The 15,874-nt window shown below is 43.1% G+C and overlaps 1 protein-coding gene across 1 annotated transcript; it reads left to right on the top strand.

The window, feature by feature from the left end:
- Positions 1 to 950: 950 nt before the first annotated feature.
- On the top strand, positions 951 to 5,952 carry ESX1 (ESX homeobox 1). The gene is given in 5 exon segments (XM_045471181.1): positions 951 to 1,032; positions 1,288 to 1,540; positions 2,580 to 2,625; positions 5,415 to 5,709; positions 5,712 to 5,952. Coding segments are annotated over 5 exon segments (726 nt in total). The 3' UTR covers positions 5,762 to 5,952.
- The last annotated feature ends 9,922 nt before the right edge of the window (positions 5,953 to 15,874 follow it).

The raw sequence follows: 15,874 nt of genomic DNA, 5'->3' as shown, positions 1-15,874 counted from the left end.
AATATCTGAAGTCCTTGGAGATTTTTCAAGAGGCAGGTTGGATTTCTTACAATGTGCATCTGAGCACCCGGACTGCTCTGCAAACCTAACTACTGCTCCCTCCAGAATACACGGTGGGATCTGATCGCAAAAACCCAGTGCAAGCAACCTCCAAGCTAATCGTTTCGTCTTAATCACTAGCCAGATACGCAGGCTTTGAGTGTGAATGGAACGGAACCAGACAGTCCTATCCATCATTCACCAAGTTCTAGGAGGGGTATGCCGCTCTCAGAGCCCAACGCAGGAAAGACTAACAACTTCGCTTCAGTGTGCTTGGGCTGCTGAGGGCTCCGCGCTTTCCCCAACCACCCCTATCTCTCTGTCTTTTCCCCTGAGGAAGCAAGGCACACTGCGTCCTCTGCAGTCTGGGGAACATCTAAGGTTGAGCGGAGGAATATGTTACAAACATTTCGCCGCGAACTCCTGGACCGAGAGTGAAGTTTTGCCTCTCGCCACCAAAAACTGCGTTCTCGATACAGCACAGCCCCATCCTCCAATCAGATATTTCGTCCGAGTTGGGAGTAGTCAGTTAAACTGCAAGTTGGAGTCAGGCTCCCCACACAAGCATGCCCACTACCAGCACCACTCTGACAAACACTCGCCCTAATTTACTAACACGCCCTGGCAGCGAGCGCGCCCCCTTCAGGTCCCACTGACAGCTACTAGAGGTAACGTGAACGCTAATAGAGGACCTCTAACTGACTCGAGCGTATACACTTTGAACCTGCTGGGGGCAACAAACCCCCTATATAAGGCGCGCCAGCCTCAGACTCGGCGCCTGAAGAGGTCCGGGAGCCAGAAGTACACCCCACCGGGCAGTTGGTCCTAGCTCCTGACGCCACCCAGGGTTCGCCGCGGACCCCAGGAAAAAGTCTATGTATGCGCTGGGCTTCATCGACAGTACTTTGGACATGGAGAGTAATTTCGGGTGCAGCCACTACGACGTGGGCTTCCGCAGCCTGGGGGGCGGTAGGGAGGAGGAAGAACAGAATGGTCAGTGCCTAGACGGGGACAGGTGCTTTGGCAAACTCCAGGGGAGGAACTTGCCCTGGGAGGGGTGGGTGCGCGGGACGCTGCGAGGCTGTCGCCACTATCTTTCATCGTGACCCCACGGCCCCTCCAGCTCACGTACGGTGGGCCCGTACCCTACGGTCTCTCTTTTGCTTTCGTCCTTTCCCAGAGATGAAGCCTACCTTGGCCTCGTTGCTTTTAAGTGGAAGAGAGGAGAATACAGCGTCCGAACCTAAGTGCGGAGCGGCTGCAGTAAACTACGTTGGCATGAGAGAGCCGAACCCCTTCGACGACGAAAACCTGGAGGGCGGCTTTGGCGGCAGCTTGGCGCCCCCGCAGCAGCTGGAGGAGCCGCCTCCCCCCCGGCTGCGGTGGGGCCACTGATCGCTGAGAGGAAGCAGCGCCGCTACCGCACCGCGTTCACCCAGTTGCAGCTGCAGGAACTGGAGGACATTTTCCATCGCGTTCAATACCCCGACGTGTTCACGCGGTAAGTAGTTTGTTACGCTAGCGCGCAGTTCTCCAGGGGGCTCGGGCCCATCCCGGGGAGTGTTAGGCTCTTTCCCAGGACCCTATTCTAACTCTCCCAAGCCAAAAGCCGCTTAGGGGGGTTGAGGACGCCAGGGTCCGTCCTTGATCTCAGGGGTTGGGTCAGTGCTTCCAGAGAGCTTGCTAGGGTGAAGCGAGTAAGAGAGGGTTGGATTGATCGTGCTTTTATTTAAAATTTGGATAATTTGTTCATGAGTCTTTTGCATTAATTTTTATATTTTAAATGTTGCATTAAAATATTTATCGTGATTGCTCAGTTTTTTTCAAGCACTTTAAGTTTTGCGCACCAGGCGAGCACATCGCTTTCCTCACCCTAGTCTCGGTCCTGCCACGTGGAGCGCTGTGCTAAGGCTTCACAGTTTCGAGCGTTTAAAAGCCAGCGAGGTTTTCCCGTCAACTTGCCTTCCGGGGAGCCCTTGTAGTGGGTCCCGATCCCGGTAGTGTATGAAGGGGCAGGCCTATTCGGGGCCGGCAGGAATGGGGGACCAGGATGAGTCGGTGTGCGGTTTAGGGGCCTTCCTTCTGGTTCTGCTGCATTCAGCCTTCTCCCGCCAAAGAGCACAGAAAGAATTTCCCTTGAGCCGATGGTTTGGAGTTCCTCCTTGAGAGTTCCCCTCTGCGTTTACAATAAACTGTGGAAATACTCTGGTTCAAAACTCCGCTTTAAAGGCTTTGGCGTTTATGTATTTTCACGGAGGGAAAGATTCCTTTCCCAAGGAAAGATTTCCAGGATTATTCTCTGCTGTTCCACAAACAGAAAAATCGGTGGAGACATATTTAACTAACAGACACACTACCAGGGACTTTCATATATATTCCCTTTTTCTATCTTATTTAGTACAGGTAAGTTGTCCGTGGGAAAACTCCCTAAAGCAAGCCTCAAGCTGTGTTATGGAAAACTTCACTGGGAGGGGAGATAGAAATAATGTGTGTGATATATTTATTTTAAATACTGAACATTTGCAATTTTCCTCCCTCAGAGAAGAGATCGCAGGACGTCTGAATTTGACTGAAGCCAAAGTGCAGGTCAGTAAATCTTAAAAGAGCACATGGCAGGGCAGCCATTTAAAACATAGTTGAGATTTTGTCCTGGATATTCTGAAGTTGGTGTGTTAGTTGTCTTTCCATGTTTAATAAATAAGTTTTGAACATTGAGTGCCTTGGAGGTGGGAAATGGGATAAGCTTCTGGAAATTGCCCATTACCAGAGGAAATATGATTTCCTAAAGGAAAAAAAAGAGCACACTTCTCCCCACACACACTTTTTTTTCCCAATAAAGTTCACCTCCTTTTACACTGGTATCTTTCAGGAAGAATGTTAGTCTTCCCTAAAGGAATATTTCTATGTATAATCATGTTGGGGCTTAATCCTACCTGGGAAGTATACAAATTAATGCACTGAAGAGCTAGATTATAAGAAGGTTCAACAGTACTAAATTATTTGAAATATTTAAAACCAGGCATAAGCTCTTGGCTAAATGAGTGAATTTATAAGTATTCAGACATTGGGGTGAAGGAGTAATTCACAGACAGAACACAGTGCATGAGTAGCATGTTTAGTTAAACTGAAACTGGAGTGGGAGGGTAGCTTAAAATTCCAAGTGCCTGGTCCTTCTGCCATTTTTAAGTGTTTTGTAAAGCAGCATAGAAAATGAAAGCCTTAAATTTTAATTTTTTTGGAAGACTTTGATATCAGCCCCAAAACATGGCTAAAATGTTGGGATTTTGTTAGTAATGAGGAAAGGTTTGCAAACTTTGGAAAATTGTCTTAAAGAATTGAACCAAAAAAGACAACAATTTTTAATAAAGTTCCACTGACCTAAGAAGGGGTGAAAGTTTAGGGGAGTATTGTATACACTCAAATATATGCATTGCAGATGCCTCACAAATTCAACTATATGAAACTACCAAATGTGTAAATGAATATTCTCTTGAGGAACTTTTAACATCTGCTAATTTTTCTTTCCTTTTGGTGACATTATTTTGAAAAGGTGGGGTTTTCTGGAATTTGATTTTCAGGGTGCTCTCACTTCAGACCAGATTCTTACATGTGTAAATTTAAATACTTTTCAGGAAATTATTATTAATTTGTTGGTCACGGGATCAAATGGTGACTGTTTGAGGTCATAGAAAATCATAGTTACATCAAAGAAGTATGTGCCCCCTCAAGGTAATCTCAGAGGAAAAGAAAAACAAAGTTTGCTAAGTAGCTTTTCCCCCTCCCTGGTTGCCTTCTTTTTGGATTTCTGAAGGGGAAATGAGCCAGAAAACCCAAAAAAGGAAAAACACTATGTTCTCATATATTTTCAAGCTCTGCAGCATGAATTTCCCCCAAGAAACTTAATAGATGCTTCCCCTCACCTTTTGCAAATATAGTAGACCTCTTTATGAAACCAGTATTGGGAATATGGATCTAATATTGGCCCATACCAAAATTTGCCAGATTTTGGTTACATTTAGGGAGATTTGACCACTGATATATTTGAATCCCTCCAAAATGAACTCTACTATACTGGCCTTCTTCAGACTATATATTCATGCAGCAAAAGGACCCCAAATCCTAAGATGGGAAAGAGAAAAGGTGACAGCAGACAGAGAGAAAAGGCCCTTTGTCTCAATTAAATAATATTGCAGTTTGGGAACTTCCGAAAGGATTAAATACAATAAAAACCCTATTAACTAGTATACCAAGAGAACAGTAAAGTCTAAGTGACAGCTTTTTTTGTCTGTTGGTTTGTTAATATTTGGCAAACACTCAGGGAGGAGCCTCTTTTGTGGCCCCTACCCCCACATTGCTGTTGAACATTTTCCTAAAATGCATAATTGGACCTTCCTGCCTTAGGAATGAGTGATGGGATTGGAGTCTCCTACTTAAGGAATGGAGCTGGCAGGGCCAAACGTGCCTCACCCCTCTGAGAAACAGCAGCTTCTGTCCAGGATCCTAAAACTGTAGCTAGGGCTGAATGACCTAACTTTCTCCTGAGCCCAGGAAGGTCTGGAGGGTAAGGCAGATGGGAGCGTGCAAAGTTGACAGTAGTGACAATGGGGTGCCCAATCTCTTATCTGGGGAAAAGGATTTTGAGTTTAGTGAATTTGGATTCAATTAGGCTAAACTTTCCTTAACACTAAAAGCTAAACTACCAAGGCAGTGTCCGGGGCTTCAGCAACTCTCCTATCCCAGCAGTCCCTGAGACCCCATGATCAGGCCTCTTTTGACATACCACATGTTTAATTCTTAGGAGGTTTAGGAGAATGATCCCTTAAATATCACTACAGGAAACTTTTCTGGCTAAAACTGCAATGTCCTCCTAGTGGATTAGTTACTTTAGACTGCAGATGGGTTTTTTTGAAAAGGGGGTCATTCCTGTCCATATAATTTTAATCAGGTCCTCCTTTATACCATGCTCAGCTTCCCCCATAACCAGGGTGACACTACCCCTGGTGAGGAGGGAGTGAAGCAACCAGACAGCTGACGGTCGAATGTCCCTTTACCCCATTGCCAGGCATGTGCACTAATGTTGGAGAACCAGTGCAATTTATCAGTTAGATCTGCATCTGAGACCTGGGGGGAAAACATGAAAGAATACTAAAAATTAGAAGAGAGACAAATCAAGGTGCCCAAGTCTGGACTAGCCATGGGGTTAGCTGAGAGGAGGTATGCAGTTTACTTTCCCAAGATACTTTAGCAATAAGGAAATGGCTTCTCCCACTGCAGTTTACAAGTTCAGTGGCAGCATTGCATGTTGTCGTGTTTTCTATTATGACATTAACTGTTCAGTGTACTAAACCAATCCCTTTTTTTCCCTCTGATTGAAGGTTTGGTTTCAAAACAGAAGGGCCAAGTGGAGAAGACACCAGAGGGCAATGATGCTCAGAAATATGGCCCCTGTTGCCTTGGGCCCTCCTGTGGGAGTAATCTTTGATGGGCCCTATCATGCAATCCCTGTTCTGGACCCGGCATGGAGATATGTTCCTCTAGTGCCTCGGGGCCTTATGCCTCCTGGGCCACCCTTACACCCTGGGCCTCCTGGGCCACCTCTGCCACCCGGGCCACCCATGATACCTATGCCACCCCCGCCACCTGTGCCTCCCTTTGCACTGGCCCCCGTTGGGTGGCATGGGCCCATGTCATCAATGGTTATTTCACAGGTCCCATTTTCTAAAGTATGGTCTTTGTGACAATTTTTCCAAAGTGTTTTTTTTCTGCCAGATATAAATCATGCGTAGCGCAATATTGAGTAATTCTTCAAATACATGTTAAATGAATTGAATAACTGAACAAAGTTAGTGCCTGTTGTTCTTGTAGAGTACCTTTTCAATAAAGCATTTTCAATAAAGTTTCAAATAAGCAATATATTGGTTTTGAGTGCCAAATGAGATAAGTAGGGTATTCATGCAAATTATAAGGAAATAGCATTCAAACAGAATGTCAAATAGGTCTCCTTCATAACATAATAGCCCTGAGTTACCATCAATAGGCCATGCACATCACAATTTTCCAAGTGCCCATGCTGGTTTACACTGACCACATGTTCTCCTTCCACATCTGTCCCCTCCCCAACAATCCTCAGCCCCACTCTGCCCTGTTTGGAGCACATCCCTGTGCAAGATGAGAAGGGGTGCGTCTTTAGTGAGAGAACAGTGTGTTTCCAGGCAGGGCCATGTTCCATTCATGTCAGGGAATTCAACAGCCATGGACTCTAAGGGAATCTTCCTAAGAGGCTACTCAGGGCTGTAAGGGACTGTGGCAGCCAAACTCCAAATTCTGTTCACTGCTCTCCATTTTGTGGAAGTCATAGGGAAATATGAATCATTCTGGTTCACAGACACAAGAAGGAGTTCGGCTAAGGTCAGAAAGGGGCTGTTCTCTGTTTTCTTATCCCCATCCCCAGCCTAAGAGAGCCTATTATAGTTTCCCCAGCTCAGAAGCAGTCACACCTTGAACTATATTTTGTCACCTTCAACATCCAAGAAATGGACCCCTGAACAATGCTCTGGAATTAGCACTCACTGAAAAGAAGCACACCTTTGCTTTGTTCATGCTTACTTCATGCAAAACTGCCAGGGGAGAAAATAAAAACCAAAATGGAAGGGAGGAGGAGGCTAGGCCCACTATTCCTAAAATATCACTTTCTTTTCAGTAGAACTTTTGCTTTTCATCAATCCCTATCAGTATATGGTCATTTTACGACCAGTCATGAAATGATTCTAGTGACTTCAGATAAGGGTATCACAGTGACACCAGAATTTCATGGGAGGTGGAGTGGGGAGAGAGGAGGTCCCAAAGACAGGTTTTGCAGCAGTTCCACATTCCTAGCTTGAGGTGAGACTTTATTTTCATGTGTTGTCCTGTCCAGTGTTCATTCCTTCCCTCCCTTCACACGTACAGATGGCAAAGGTCAGCAAAGCAGTTGTATCTAATATAGGACTTCAGCAGTGAGGAGGAGGTGATTAGGAAGGAAGAACATCCAGGAATGCATCTGCATGCTTTACCAGGTAATTTTGAAACACAACCATTCTTATCTCCCATCATTGACCACTTTCCTTCTTGTTAAAACATCAGGTCCCTGAATGTTGTAAGTCTTGGAAATACAGGGTCTATACAAATAAAAGTTCAAGGACCCCATCCAGCCCTGCCATCCTAAGATTCAAAGTCAAACACTACCCAGAACACAAATCCTGCAGTTAATTCTCATATGCAGTCTGACCCACACAAACATAGAATGTTTTTTTGTTTGTTTGTTTGTTTTTTCAACTTTTTTTTTAATTTATTTTGGGGACAGAGAGAGACAGAGCATGAACGGGGGAGGGGCAGAGAGAGAGGGAGACACAGAATCGGAAACAGGCTCCAGGCTCTGAGCCATCAGCCCAGAGCCTGACGCGGGGCTCGAACTCACGGACCGCGAGATCGTGACCTGGCTGAAGTCGGACGCTTAACCGACTGCGCCACCCAGGCGCCCCTGTTTTTTTTTTTTTTTTTTTTTTTTTTTTTTTTTTTTTTTTTTGACTCAGGTTGCCTGAGAAGGTGAACATCTTTTCCCATAAGTAGGTGGGATATTCAAGAGTAATATATACTATTTTTAAAATTATATCTACTTCTTTCAAATGCCAGATGGTTTAAGGAAGGAAGGTGGGATGTGAACAGAGGAAATAGACAAAACATTTCTGCAGATAATAGGTTCCCCTGGTCTAGGCTTTAAAAGGGAGAAGCCTTTTAAAATAATCCCACAAAGAACATTACTCTTTGAAAGTGCATTTCAAATATCCCTAAAGCATAGATAAATTAATTTATTCTAATATAAGGAAATTATTTTGGTAAAAAATCTTTAGAAAATGGCCATTAGCAAATAGGTTTATCTGAGATAGATGGTCTTTATAGATTGCAATTTGGGCTGAACTGTAAAAATAACAATTTCAGGAGGAGTACAGGAGGTTCAGCATTTTACAGTAATAATTATGGATATGCTTTTTCTAAAGTTGTTTCGTATTGAAGACTACATGACAGGGAGCTTTCACAAGAGTAACTTTCATGGTCAAATAGAACAAGATATGAAATATTTGGGGGTAAAATAAAGTCTTTTTTTTTTAATTTGAGAGAGAGCATGCACATGAATGGAGGGGAGGGGCAGAGGGAGAGAGAGAATCCCAAACAGGCTCCATGCTTGAGGCAGAGCTGTATCTCACAACCCCAGGATCATAACATGAGCTGAAATCAAGAGTTGATTGCTCAACCAACTGAGCCACCCAAGCTCCCTGGCAATAAAGCCTTTTTGACTAAAACTAAATTTATGTAACCTGGATCTTGTTTCAAACAAATATAGTCAGAACCTTGGAGATCTAACTGGGAGGTGCCTGAGAATCAAAATCCCAGCCATCACTGGTAAGACAAGTAGGGGAAAAAGGCAAGGAAGGAAAGGACTAGAAATAATTCTTTAGCTGAGCATACAAGGATTCTCCCTTGAAATGGGTGTGAGAAGTGACTTTTTAAACAAAGAGAAGAACTACTATAAAAACATAAAAAAATAGGGCAGCCTGGGTGGCTCAGTCCGTTAAGCATCCGACTTTGGCTCAGGTCATGATCTCGCCATTTGTGAGTACGAGCCCTGCATCGGGCTCTGTGCTGAGGAGCCTGGAGCCTGCTTCAGATTCCACCTCTCCTCCTCTCTGTGCCCCTCCCATGCTCATGCTCTGTCTCTCAATAATAAATAAACATTGTTAAAAAAAATTTTTTTTAAAAAAGTAAAAAAATAAAGGAATAGAGTTTGATCAAAGTTGTTTTCAAAAGAATAATCATTTGCCTGAATTCAGATCATGGGGTTTTATACCTAAAATTGGACATGCTCTGAGAATATATGGATATACGTGTTTTCCCACCCAGTTCGGTGCTGGTGTGACTCTAGGAATTGGTGAAAATATGAAAATAAAATAATCGTGTACAATAATAGAGTTATTCCCTGAATCTTTTGTTTGGTAAATTCAACTTTGTCTAATTGGAATCCCATAGCTCATAAACTGGGGTTCTCAGACCTTGAATGGACACCTGCTAGAGGCAGATGATATCATAAAACAACTCTTATCACACACTCTTCTTTCTAAGAATGCTGATCAAAATTATTCTTATTGGTAACTTTTCTGATGTTCCCTCCCACTTAGTCAAGGTGATAGGATGTCCCAAAGAGAATGAGCCCTTGCCTCAGACAGCTCCTTAGCTGTCTTAGCAGGCACTTTTTCATTTTCCTTCAAAGTATTTTCACACAAGATTCACGTCAATTTGGCAAATGACACAGACATTCTTAATTCTTGCAGTAAAAGGATGGGACAGGGGACCAGTCCCATCACTTCATGCCACTTTTCCAAGCAAAGTGCCTTTCTTCTGAGGGACACTCAGCTTAAAGGAAGAGACCCTGGTATTCTACTGGAACTGGAGGAGGCTTTCACAGTAATCCAGCCCATCCCCTTTATCCTACAGATGAGGGAACACAGGCCCTCATAAGAGGTGGAATGGCATGCCTGAGGTAGTGTGCACAGCTCATCCTGGAGAAGGCCAGGCTCTGTATGGCCATGCCCTCCCCTAGGCCTAGGATTTCCCAGCTAAGGGCTGCTCCTCAATGCTGTTCACCTCCGTCTCCCCAGAACTCTTTCCTTCAAGGGGCTACAAACTCAAAGCCCCTTCCCAAGTCTTGGCACTGGGCCATTTTACCTCTAGGAAAAGTAAGCAACTTCCCCTGAAGGCATGCAATATCCTGGTGTCCACTCTTGAACGCTGAACAGCAGGGGCTTGAGAGAGTGATGCAGTTTGTACCCTCCTCACAAAAGACCGAGTGTGCTTCCACTACAATAACCCTCATTTCCCCCAATCCCCTTGCAAAGCTGTGCCTGCCAACTGGCAGCATAACACATAAGAAACAGCCAGCTCTGGGCTTGTGTTGAATTAACTTTTTTTGTAAAGTAGGCTAATAGTTTAGAAACTGTCATTATGCAATTAGTATTCATTTTGAAATGTGGTTATTTATGCTTTGGCTTGATCAATGTCACACTCTCTCCTTCTCAGATGTCACCACAATGCTATGAGGCAGGGACACAAGGTGCAATGGTGTAAATTTAGTTTTCGAATGCACCCCAATGGTCTGTATGCCTCCCCATGCAAAGTGTAGATCTTAAGGAGACTGTCTGGATTCCCAACATTTACATGCAAATATTTTTAGACTCTAGGAATACAAAAGACTCCTTCTGAAAGCACACTCTGTTGTGTTTCACAAACAAGGGGACACAAGTGAGGGAAGAGGCGGCATACAGGCATGGGCAGCATAATTGATACACCTGGATCCTTCTGAAGCACAGCTCCCAGACAAAAGTAGGGCCTCTGAGAACTACAGAGTTGGAGCACAGTTTTTCTATTTTTGGCCCAAGATTCTTGGTTTAGGGAAAAAAAAAAAAAAACAAGAGGTGGGGTAGGGACCAAAGAATAGTCTCTGACCAGTTCTCCATGAACAAGGGAGACAAAAAGAGGAAGCAAAAAATGTTGTAAAGTCAGGAGTGGAAAAGCAGGCTGTGGGTACCCAGGGGAGAAAGAGACTCATGTCCATGGCTGGGCCCCAAGATGTCGCTGTGAGGTAGGAAGCTAGGTAGTGAGTGGCAACTGGGTAGTGTCCCTGGGAGGTAGCCAGTGGGGCACAAGGTGGTGGCCCTGGCCAGCTGGGCTTTACAAAAAAGAAGAAAGGAAAACAGATCTCAGGTTAATATGCAAATAAATCCCCTTCCATAGTCCCCATCTCAAGGTAAAGCAATGGGACTGCTCTCTCTCTTTTCTTTTCATCTCTACTTCCCCTTAAATGATCACCTTAAGGGGTATCACCAGGATTGAAATATTCATGAGGCATGAGGGAATGTCAGGACAGAGACGGGGTTCTACTATGTGATTTCCTCTGACCCAGGTCCCCAGCCCCAACACCTCAAAAAACACTAAGGATTCTATTTCTTCATTTTAACCAGAAGGAATTTTCAAGGATGTCCAGGGAATTCCATGGGCTCACATACCATTTCAAAACCTCAACTCCAGCAGGGAGTCAGAAAGATACTGCAGTGTGCTAAACTGATTCCTCTATTTATTTAACACAGAGGTTTAGACTTCAGACATCCCATGGCCAAGTCTGTTCTTCCACAGATGAACATATTCTATAGCTTCATGACTCTGCTTAATACTCTGTTTTAGAGAGTGGTTAATCCATTCACTCCAAACAGAAAGTAAGGAGACTGGATACAAGATCCTAGTAAACATGTGGGATGAAGATGAGGAAGTCATCTTTACAAGTTATGAGGTCACTGCCCAAGAGTGACAAGCAAAGCCAAGGCCAGAAATCAAGGTCCCCTTACCTCACCCTACTCCTCCTTATCATCCCCTCCACTGGGAACCATGAGAAAGCTTCAATCCACAGGCAAAATTCAAATGATATTTTTAATAACTATTAATAACTTCCCCACAACACTTCAGGGACTGCTGCATAAGTGTAGCTCGTCCTCCCACATAACTGATAAGTTTCATAATGTTATACACCCATATCTCAATTAAATAAAACCATGCCTGCAGGGAGTTTCAGTTTATCAGGATTGTATATTTATTGCAGGAAAAAGCAGGTTGCTAGGAAAGTCTTTTTTTCCTCTTTCCCTTCTTTTAAATTTTTAAAAAATGTTTATTTTTCAGAGAGACAGAGCGCAAGCAAGGGAAGGACAGAGAGAGAGGGAGACACAGAATCTGAAGTAGGATCCAGGCTCTGAGCTGTCAGCACAGAACCTGAGGCGTGGGTCAAACCCACGAACTGTGAGATCATGACCTGAGCCGAAGTCAGACACTTAACCGACTGAGGCACCCAGCAGCCCCTCCTCTTTCCCATTTTTAAAGTCTTTTTTTTTTTTTATTTTGGGTTTTTTTTTTCCTGTTGTTTTCATTGTGTTGTACTTTGTATAACCATTTAAAGAAAGTCCCAGGGATCGGCACACACTCAGTATAATTGCCTACTCACATCCAAGTAAGGAATTTTGATCTCCGGAATGATAACTCTGAGACACTACAACCTCACACAGCAGAAACACAGAAACTGTCATGCTCATTTCTCTTTTTTTAAGTTTATTTACTTTGCGGGGGGGAGCACAAGCGGGGGAGGGGCAGAGAGAGAGAGGGAGAGAGAGAATCCCAAGCAGGCTTTGTGCTGTCAGTCCAACATAGGGCTCGATCCCAGGAGCCATGAGATCATAACCTGAAGCAAAATCAAGAGTCAGATGTTTAACTGACTGAATCAACCAACTGCCCCATGCCATGCTCATTTCTGACCCTACACCTCTGCTTGTGCCACGCCTGTGTGCCCCTTCCTCATCTAGCTGGGTCATTCAGTGCTTGACCACTTCTCTGTTGCCTTTTACTCCTCCTTTCTTCATTCCCCTCTTTCTCAATCCTGCCTACCTAGCTATTACATCCTCTCCCTGAATCTCTATAGGCCTGAGGCATGGATCACTCATTTGACCAGAGCCTTCATAACTTATGGCATTCCGCTGAAACTTAACCATTGGTGGATGCAATTCTTGATTCCTTTACCTGCACACTAGTGCCTGAAGCTTCCAGCTGGGTCTCCTCTATTTTCTGGATGCCTCATTGCACCCACTCTAGTGCTTTACATTTAAACAATAATAAACGGTGATAATGGTAACAGCTAAAATTTTCTGAGGGTTTACAATGTGCCAAATACTGTGTTGAGCAATATGCATGAATGACAACTATTGCATTCTGCAGATGAGGAAACTAAGACACAAAGAGTTTAAATAACCTACCCCAAACCAAGAGACAGACTCTTAACTCTAGAGAACAAACTGTTGGTTACCAGAGGGCAAGTGGGTGGGGGAATGGGTGAAAAAGGTGATGGGGATTAAGGAGTGCACTTATGATGATCACTGGGTGATGTATGGAAGGGTTGAATCACTATATTGTACAGCTGAAACTGACATTACACTGTATGTTTACAAACTGGAATTAAAAAAAAAAAAAAACTTAAAAAATTTTTAAATAAATAACCTGCCCAAAATGACACAGCTGAAAAGTGACTATGATAGACTTCAAACCAAAAGTCTTTTGTCATTTTGATGTATACATAATCATTGAATCGAACATTGAATTCATTGAATTCCTGTTCAAATTTGAGAGGAAAACAGACTAACTAATGGTTTCACATTTTGTTCAACAGAAATACACAAAAAACATGAATCTCCTATTAAATTTCAATTCATCAGTAAGTTCCATTAAGAAGAATAACCCCATGGGTCACCTGGGTGGCTCAAGTGGTTAAGTGTCTGACTTCGGCTCAGGTCATGATCTCACAGTTTATGGGGTTTGTGGGTTCGAGCCCCACCTCCGGCTCTGAGCTGACAGCCTGCTTTGGATTCTGTGTTTCCCTCTCTCTCTGCCCCTCCCCCTCTTGCACTCTCTCTCTTTCTCTCTCTCTGTCTCTCAAAATAAACATTAAAATTTTTTAAAAAAGAAGAAGAAGAATCTCATTTCTTGAGCATTCTGATGCTTTAAGGATTTACTTCAATATATCATCATGCAATATTTCTGGACAAATATTAACCAGACAAATTTATTAGGTATCAACCTGTTTTTTTTTTAATTTGCTCTCCAACTCATCATTTAAATGTGTTCCCTTTTCTCTGTTTTAAGCTCTCCTTTTTAAAAGAGAAAGGGGAGCGCCTGGGTGGCTCAGTTGGTTAAGTGTCCAACTTTGGCTCAGGTCATGATTTCACAGTTTGTGAGTTCAAGCCCTGCATCGGGCTCACAGTGGCCTTTCGGAGCCTCCTTTGAGTTCTCTCTTTCTCTTTCTCTCTCAAAATAAATAAACTTCAAAAAAAAGAGAAAGGGAATTTCCCTTTCTCTGGGTGAATGATAAGCAGTCTGTGAACACACAATATCATTGGAATCTGGAAGTGTCATACTTTAAATAAGCAAGGCAAGATCAGAGCATGAATGTGGCTAACTCCTCCTTTCAATCCAATGTTTTCAAATTGTGCTTATTTTAGTGTGTTTTTAAAAGTTTATTAGTGTATGGGGCGCCTGGGTGGCGCAGTCGGTTAAGCGTCCGACTTCAGCCAGGTCACGATCTCGCGGTCCGTGAGTTCGAGCCCCGCGTCGGGCTCTGGGCTGATGGCTCAGAGCCTGGAGCCTGTTTCCGATTCTGTGTCTCCCTCTCTCTCTGCCCCTCCCCCCGTTCATGCTCTGTCTCTGTCCCAAAAATAAATAAACGTTGAAAAAAAAAAGTTTATTAGTGTAGTTTATCTGATAATAGTTATAAAAGTAGTCCATGCATCACATATACTACATAGTCAAATTGTTTTCAACGGGGGTTCCAAGACCAATCAATAAGAAAAGGGCAGTCTTTTCAACAAATGGTGCTGGTTAAACTGTATATCCACATGCAAAAGAATGAAAGGTACCGTCACCTTACACAATATGCAAAAATATGTCAGAATGGATAAAAAACCTAAATAACCTCTTCCATTAGGGGCCTGGTATGCAGCAGAGCACTCACAGAATGCTTTATCCAGGTCATTCACTGGCTCTTCTCTCTCTCTCTCTTTCTCTCTTGCACACATGTGCACATGAGATCTTTAGATTGAAAATATCCTGAAATGGTCACATCAGTCCATTTCATTGGGTGCTTCTTTTGGACATTAGAATGTCCCCACCAGAATGCAAACTGGTGCAGCCACTCTGAAAACAGTATGGAGGTTCCTCAAAAAGTGAAAAACAGAACTACCTTAGGATCCAGCAATTGCACTACTAGGTATTTATCCAAAAGAGAAAAAAAAATACTATTGGAAGGGGCACATGCACCCCAATGTTTACAGTTGGCAATGTTACTATAAACAATAGCCAAATTATGAATTGTATAAATGTCCATTGATGAATGAACAAGGAAATGTGTATCTATACAATGAAATATTACCCAGCCATCAAGAAGAGTGAAATCTTGCCATTCGTAACAACATGGATGGAACTAGAACGTATTGTGCTAAGCGACATAAGTCAGAGAAAGACAAATACCATATGATTTCACTCATATGTTGAATTTAACAAACAAAACAGATGAGCATAGGGGAAGGGAATGAAAAATAAAATGAGATAAAAACAGAGAAGGAAGTAAACCATAAGGGACTCTTAATGATAAAGAATGAATTGAGGGGTGTTGGAGGGGAGGGGAGTGGGAAGATGCGCTAAATAGCTTATTGTGCATTAAGGAAGGCACTTGTGATGAGCATTGGGTGTTGTATGTAAGTGATGAATCACTAAATTCTACTCCTGGGACCAATACCACAGTATATGTTAACTAACTTGAATTTAAATAAAATCTTGGAAGAAAAAAAAGAACATCTCCACCAGCTGTTGAGTCGCTCCCAGTGAGGTCAATTGTCCACTTATGGCAGAATTTTTTCAATGTGGAATTAAAATTGGCTGAGGGGTTAGGAAAATATTTGATTAATCTAGCGGCCTAATAGTTTCATGAAACTCCTTCCTATAAAAAGCAAGAGCAATTCATCATCAGAGAAGAAAGCCTGGTGATCCAGGTGTTACACCAACAAAGCCAGTGCCCCAGGAATGTGTCAGGACCCAACTCTGTATTGACTAAGAAATATTCAGGAAGAAATTAATTTTTTTAAATCTTTTCAAAAACAAATTAGTGATTAAAAAATCATTTTAGTCTTTTCAATCTCTTAAACAATTAATGATATAACTG

This window comes from Leopardus geoffroyi, chromosome X, assembly GCF_018350155.1.
Source record: "Leopardus geoffroyi isolate Oge1 chromosome X, O.geoffroyi_Oge1_pat1.0, whole genome shotgun sequence".
NCBI lineage: Eukaryota > Metazoa > Chordata > Mammalia > Carnivora > Felidae > Leopardus > Leopardus geoffroyi.
This window is presented reverse-complemented; position numbering and strand designations above follow the sequence as displayed.